At 35.1% G+C, this 7,478-nt stretch overlaps 1 protein-coding gene across 3 annotated transcripts; it reads left to right on the top strand.

Moving 5' to 3' along the window:
* Positions 1-362: 362 nt before the first annotated feature.
* On the top strand, positions 363-6,715 carry LOC147872320 (brachyurin-like). Of its 3 annotated transcripts, none has more exons than XM_087357867.1 (7): positions 363-484; positions 1,045-1,171; positions 3,411-3,549; positions 4,434-4,606; positions 4,965-5,063; positions 5,601-5,737; positions 6,226-6,715. In XM_087357867.1, exons 1-7 carry the CDS (start codon positions 383-385, stop codon positions 6,397-6,399), a joined length of 951 nt encoding a protein of 316 aa, XP_087213993.1. In that variant the 5' UTR covers positions 363-382; the 3' UTR covers positions 6,400-6,715. The 3 variants fall into 3 exon arrangements, with proteins under 3 accessions (XP_087213993.1, XP_087213992.1, XP_087213991.1); XM_087357866.1 differs by having other exon boundaries at positions 3,384-3,549; XM_087357865.1 differs by having other exon boundaries at positions 3,381-3,549.
* Positions 6,716-7,478: the final 763 nt, after the last annotated feature.

Genomic DNA, 7,478 nt, shown 5'->3' with positions numbered 1-7,478 from the left:
CCAGGGCGATGTTAATAACTGAAGTATAGTAAAACTAACAATAACTTTAAATAAAAAAAGTGTTTGAAAGCTAAAAACAACATATTTACTATGAACTTAGCTGCATGAAGAACTTTAGTTATATTTTTTAAGTTAGAAGAAATACAGTTTTATTTACTTTTCTGTTACGCTCGACAAAGACGTGAATGTGGCCCACGATAGTGAGAGGTTTGTCGATCCCTGCCACCGTTATAAAGATACTACAAGTTTTTTATTGACTTGTTTATCCCACTGTTAAGCTTAAACTAATTCTTTTCATGTTGTGTTTTGTTAGTCATTTTGCCTTGAAATACAATGAAATTATAGATAAGTTTATCTGAGTTAATTAAGCTTATGTCTTGTAATGAAACTACTTTTGGATATTGATTGGTCCTATGAGGAACGCGGGAGTGCAGCAATGAAAGGATTCGCAATTCTCTTCTTCCTGGCACCTTTCGGCTTCCTGGTAAGATATCAGTTAAGCGAAAATCTGAAATTTATCTAAGTAAATAACTTCATAGAGCAGAGTCATTTTTGAAAAGCTAACAGTGCGCTCCGCTAGTCAAAATATACTCCGGCTGTTATGGAACACGAAGAATCACAAGAACTCAACACTAATCCGTATCCTGTGCCAGATTATTCCGGTCCAACGTTCCAACCCGAACTGCTAATGCAATTCTGGTTATATTGGACCCATATAAAGCAACAAAGTTTACCCGACCGGTTGTAGTGTTGATCTGCCCTAATATCAAACTTAATAAATATCCGTTCAGTACTTCCAAGAATGAGAACTTCTAGTAGGAGGAAAATTAGCTCCCATGTTTTTGTTTAAAAGACGCATAAAACAGTCAAACCCTTGGTGATGATTGAAATTTAATGTGCGTAGACGTTTGTGGTATCAAGGGGAAGTTCTAAAAGAGAATTAATTCTTTTAAACGAGTGTAGATTCTGAAAACGAAACATGTTGCTTTTTACAGAATTCAGTGATTTTGTTTTCTTCCAAATGACTTACTGTCACTTTAACAGGCTCAGGCCGGACTGGAAGGCATCCGACCCCTCAATGTCGTGATGTCTGCGAACCCAGCACACAAGGCACAAAAATCAAGCACTGTACTTTTCCCTGCACCTAAGAACGTCACAAAAGCCCAAACAGGTAATGCTGTGTTTACATGTCCACACTTTTGCTTCGAACTTCCGGAGACTGCTGGTTTAGTTTGAAATACTTGGCTAATCATACCGTCTCCATATTGTCCTGAATATATTAACTTTTATCTTTCTCCAAAACGGTGGCGTTCAAAATACTCATCAGGCCAGAAGACCACCAAGTATATATTCGCATTGCCGTGAAAATGTCATCATACACATCATCATTATTGTTCTTCTGTGATTCTTTTTATTGATCAAACAATTTTAGTTTGTATTGGTACCGATGAAGTCCAGAAACTTAAAATTTAGGACGCCAGATACATATTTTTATTTTGTATTGGTCGTATTGGAACGGCGCCATTTTAACTTGAAACATCATGGAAACCCACAATGTACAGCAAAGTTTTGTTGTGAAAGAGAGCTACGAAAGTAGGAAGTATCTGTTTAGACCGCAGACAAGTTCACGCAAAGCACCAACAAAAAGTAATGTTGATGAGCCTACCTGCTCAGCGGTGAGGTAGTACTGGTCGCCAGATGTGAGGCCAAACATTATTGAGCAGTTCTAAGATTTGCGACATCTTTCAGAACAAATGAATATGAGCTAAAGCACGATGAAGAAAATCCGATTTGACTTATCAGCACAAGCTTACAAAATAGTTAGTTATCTCAACAATTAACTGGCTTTTTTCTGTTTTGCAACGAGTCGTCAGACTTCCTTCGTGATGAAGCAAAGATATTTTTAACAGATTATGATTTTCTGATGAATTACATTTTCGTTTATACGGTTATGTGAAAAATAGATTGTTTTTACCTGTCCGTACAAAATCCAGATATTCTCATCGGGTTACGTTGTGGTGTGCACTTGTCAGTGTTGGGATATTTGGAACTTCATTTATTGAAGAAAGTTCCCAGATTTATTTCATGTTTTGTAAAATGACTTTGTTCCTTTTTTGTATGAGTTACAGTGTTAACAATGATAAGGCCTGGAATGTTATCATTTGACTTTGGCATATCTCACAGGGATGAGGACTATATTTGTTACGCGTTCAGAAATTTTAAATACAAAAATAATTAAATGTCTACAGACCACTTTAATTTTATGACTAAATTAAATGGATCGATGTTTTCAAAAATTATTCTACACTTTGCGAGCTTTATTTTGTTTTTCACGTTTTAAAATATTCCATCAGCATTAGGAAGCACTCCATCTGTTGGAACAGTTCGCTCTGCTGTCAGTTTGGCTAGCGTGTGCGCGCTCAAGTAACTTCATATCGCTAGAAGGTCCGGAATGCAATAACTAAACAGTGAATTAATTGCTGATAATTCATTTATTCCCAATTGTTGTTTCTGTTTTGTTTATTACTGTTGCATTATGTGCTCATTGGTATGGTAAAACTGATACTTGATGGCAAAGCTTCGAGCACGGGGAGGGATGTTTGCTCCAACTCAAAGACTGCATAATGGTGTGGGTTCCAGAAGTGACAACTTGTCGCCAACTTTCATTTTCGCGTAGCCCAGTGTAAGTTAAAAACAGACTTCCTGGCAGATAATGCTCACCCAGATATACAGGCCTAATAACATTCATTACATTTGAGTTTTAGTTTTTAAGTTGGATGTCGGAAGCGTAAGTAGCAAGTCCTTGAAACATTGACTGGACTAAAGTTTTTGATATGGTACGCACAGCTTGATAATAGATACTGGCATATTTACTTTTATTTCCGAGTCCCTTTATATGTGGTGTAACCCACAGTCACAGCTAGACTGAATGGAATGTATGCAGTTTTATATACCAAATTCCCTTGCCAAATATTCTTTAATCTTATCCTCAGGTTTATTTTGTTTACCACCAGAACAAGTGTCTGCAGACTGTCATGGAGACACCCGTCTAATGTGAAAGAATTATCTCTATTAAATGCAATAAATGTACGTTAATCATAGAGGAATTGCAATTACATCTGGTGTGATGAAAATTACGCTGTTAGTTTGAAGTATAGATAAAATCTTGATTTGAATTTTTTCATGTGTTAGCAGTCACATATAATGAATGCAACTGTGCCAACTACAAATCTATTAATCAATCCATCAATAAATCCACCAAAGTCTCATAATTGGAGAGAAGTTAAGTTCCTGTTCTCTGATTTTTAATAGAATAAATACTTTTGTGAAATGTGCCTTAGTTTTGTACAGGATATGTTGAAATAAGTTTGTGTTTTCAGCAGATTTTTCTGAGAAAGTTTATGTGCCAGACGCAGGTCGCATTACCAATGGTTACACTGCAAGCCGCAGCCAGTTCCCATGGCAGGTCTATCTTATAATTGACGAAGCCTATTTCTGTGGTGGTTCTCTCATATCTGATAAGTGGGTCCTCACTGCTGCACATTGCACGTGAGTACCTCACTGCCCAACAGGTCCTGCAGGATCCCTGAAAATTACTCACACAGTTTATTTTTTTCTGTGTGCTACTGTTTAAAATAATTTGCTCTTGGATCCAGTTATTGATAAAGTTGGTAATCACAGTTTTAAAGGATATAAATGCATTTTGAGATTTTTCTATTATTTAAGATGTTTCATATTTTTCATGTCTTTTATTTCTGTTGTCACAGTTTCTTTCTACATTGGAAGTTATTTTCTTTATGTTCCGAATGAATACAGTATCGAATGTTCTTAACACTTTTTTACATAAAATAGGATTTTAGATTTTTGCAGCAGTGAGTACAAAGATGGCTGTCTTATGGGTTGTAGCACCATGTAGTTTGGTAGAAATTTAACAATGTTTTAGATATATTCGCTCGTTGCCCTGATGATAGAGGCGGCAAGGACATCTAAAACGTTGGTAAACTTCTACCAGACAACACAGCACTTCAACCCAGAAGACAGACATCTTTTTTCGTGAAGTACTTAAAATGAAAAAATAATCAGAAATTTATGTTTGTCCATTCATTTATGTTGTTTATAAAACTTTTACTGTTGGTATTGGTGAGATAATGGCCTACATAAATATTTGTTATAACCCTAGATCTGAAAAAATATAATCTAATGGTAAAGGAAATTAATCCTTCCCGTGATAATGTTCATATGCATATTCATAATAACATGGCTTTTTGTCAATTTTTATTTTCACATATTTCATATAGAGAATGTATATTGTCATCACAAAAGAGGATCAGAAAGACAATAACTTTCAAAGTAGCCCCACGAAAGGTTTAATTAAAAGTAATTCCCTACTTCCGAAATGGTTTATTATAAATTATGTTATATTGATATTTTAGTTTCAATTTTGCTTCATTTGATGTGGCACTTGGAGCTAACCGTGTGGATATTACAGAGAGGGGTTCACAGTTTCTCTCATCACGTACTAGTTTCGTGCACAGCGAATACAATCAGTCCACAATCGACAATGATATTGCTGTAATCAGGTTGCCACAACCTGTAGATTTCACCCGTAAGTAGACCCTGATGGTACAGATGTTGGAATGCAAGATGCTGGTACCATGCTTCACAGTAACATACCATTAATCCTGAAGTTTAATTACTGTCTAGAACCCTGTAATACAAGTATTGAATCTTCTGTTCCTGTACAATAAAAGATAATATTGTAACGGTTCAGAGCTGAATCTTGAAAGCTGCCATTAATATAAAAAAATAAGTATTTATTAATATTATTATTATCAACCAGAAGAAAATGGGAGTACAGCAAGTTCCAACATCATTTAAATTTAAATATATTGCACACAGTTCTCAATACCTAACATAATTTTGGTTTAATGCGTAATTTTGAACCAATTTATGAAATGTTTCAGTTTACATCATCCCAGTGAGACTGCCCACTCGCTCTCAAGCAAAGCTAACCTTTCTCAATGAGAAAGTCCAATGCAGCGGATGGGGCAAGATTTCTGATCGTGAGTGTATTGTAGCACCTGATGAGCTTTAATAATTTCTGTTCAGTACATAATATTGTTGGGATGATTAAATCTAGAAGGGTGTGATGGATAGAGCATATAGAATGCATTACGAGACAGAAATAATATAATTTGGATGAAGAGGAAGGAGGTCTCTAGGGAACCTTTGACATTATTTGGAAGATAATATTTAAAGAAAACTTAGAAGAGTATTATGTGAGCTTAATTTTATTAGTTTAGGATATGGTAGGATTATAGTGAACACGATGGTTAAACTTCATTATTCTTAAAAATAGGGACTGCCTTGATCATGTGATTGATTACCAACTAACAAGTGATTATTTGTACCATGGCCTAGCAACGAGGGTGACCTTGACTCTGGTTTCATGAGGGAGGTTGAGAGGGAAAGTTACATGGGGATGGACCTGTTTCTATTGTCATTTCTGTACTGTAGTATGTGATTGTTACTCTGTAGTAAATAATTAACTCTTGACTTTTTGTAGAATATTAAATACATTTTGTTTATGTCTTTTGCAGCATCTCCAGATATTTCCAGCACACTTCAGTATGTGGATTTATCAGTTATAAGTAACGATCTATGTGCGACAACTTTTGATATTATAACTGACGCCAAGATATGTGTCTCAACAATTGATTATAAAAGCCCTTGCAATGTAAGCAATTCACCAGAACCAAACTGGTTCTCCTTAATTTTATGCAAACAACTGCATGTGATTTTGAGTTTAAATGACATTGAGATTATTAATTATGATCTGAATTGTAATGCTGGCATGGTTTATTTAATGTTGTGCATGGAAAGAATTCTCACATGCACAGCAGAATTATATTTATGCTGTCCCAGTCTGTCCTAAATTTCAGACACACAAGAATAAATATGTATGTACACTGGTGGTGGCAGCAGCAGTATTTTAAGCAAGAAATGTAGTGTAGGTAGTTATTAACCACTCACCTAAATCAAGGGCCAAGTTTAATATGTGTGAGACTGTAACTTTACATACCCCTATATATATTCATGGCATTGTGTGTAGTAATAGGAATAGCTTTGCCTTTTAATTATTGAAATGAATCTAATGGTAGGCAATAAAGGAACCGTGTACCCAGTAATTGTGTCTTGTTCTCTTATTTCTGTATTTTTCTCCAGGGTGACAGTGGTGGGCCACTAGTATTCCAGGAAGATGATGGCCGTTATACTGAGATTGGCGTCGTTTCTTTTGGTCACATCGGTGGTTGCGAGTTGGGATACCCTGTTGCTTTCACCAGAGTCACCAGTTACCTGGACTGGATTGAGGAAAACACTGATATCCATATTCGTTAATTGATATAAATTTGTACACCTGGTGATATGAAAGGAATACAAATTGGTCCTGGCATGAAAAAAAAAACAGTGATAAATATGTATATAATCACCAAATAAAGTTCTTATATGTGTAATCTCTTGTCCTTTCACAACATATGTACTTATTATATATAATTTAATGGATAAAATATGGCCAAGGCATTGGGTTAGACAAGTGTAGACTCTAGGTCACAAGGAAGCAATAGCTGTAGAAAGAAGATGTCAATTTGTGAATGTCTATCCCATTTAACCAATAACATTTCTAATGACAATAAACTGTATCATTGTGTATTTACTTCATTATTTTACTGACCTCCTGGCTACATTTGTTCTGCTGTAAGAAGTAATGCATGTACTATGCTTACAGGAAAATCTCTAGCCTTCTTCCTGTCTTTGATGTTCAGTTCGTAGTTATCACAGATGAAGTATTCTGCCTTCAATTTGTTGTTGTAGAATTGCCTTAATATGGAAAAAGTCACAGTTTGGAGACCTGATTTTCTCCTGTTTTAGTGTCACAAAAAAAAATTCTTAAGAATTTTTATTTGTCTTTAGAAAATGCAATCTCTCCTCCACAGGGCTGAGCTAATGTGATCATGGACACTTCTAGATATAACTGGGTATATTATTTTTAAACTTTTTATTTGACTGCAGCTATTAAATCACCTAAAAATGTGGTAAAGTTAAAATATTTGGGAATGATAGTACCAAACCAAAATTGCATTCATGAGGAAGTTAAGAGGAGACCCACAATTTAGGGAATGCTTGCTACCATGCAGTTCAGAATTTTTTTCCTTCTGTCTGCTACCTAAAAATATTTCGATTAAAATATGCAAAACTATTATTTGTTTCCTATTTTATATGATCCCTTATGTTAAGGAAATGTTTAGAGTAGAATTGAAAAACTCCTTTTAACTTTGTCCATTGTGTTGATTAATTTATATTATTAATAGTGACTTGTCAAGAAATTTCCTGACTATAGAAACCGAAAGTTTATCGAAGTGTTCATTTGGGATAAGCAGTTTCAAATCTTCATATTCTCCTACCAGAGACCATGATAT

Source organism: Zootermopsis nevadensis, unplaced genomic scaffold (genome assembly GCF_977971745.1).
Source record: "Zootermopsis nevadensis isolate Lab colony 2312 unplaced genomic scaffold, Znev_1.0 Znev_ptg000028l, whole genome shotgun sequence".
In the NCBI taxonomy this organism is placed as follows: domain Eukaryota; kingdom Metazoa; phylum Arthropoda; class Insecta; order Blattodea; family Termopsidae; genus Zootermopsis; species Zootermopsis nevadensis.
This window is presented reverse-complemented; position numbering and strand designations above follow the sequence as displayed.

Excerpts from the sequence above, each read along its gene's own strand:
- LOC147872320 (XM_087357865.1), top strand. The coding sequence starts at position 383 with ATGAAACTACTTTTGGATATTGATTGGTCCTATGAGGAACGCGGGAGT. Across the intron at positions 4,607-4,964 it reads ACAACCTGTAGATTTCACCC|TTTACATCATCCCAGTGAGA; the intron begins GTAAGTAGACCC and ends GAAATGTTTCAG. Across the intron at positions 5,738-6,225 it reads ATTATAAAAGCCCTTGCAAT|GGTGACAGTGGTGGGCCACT; the intron begins GTAAGCAATTCA and ends ATTTTTCTCCAG.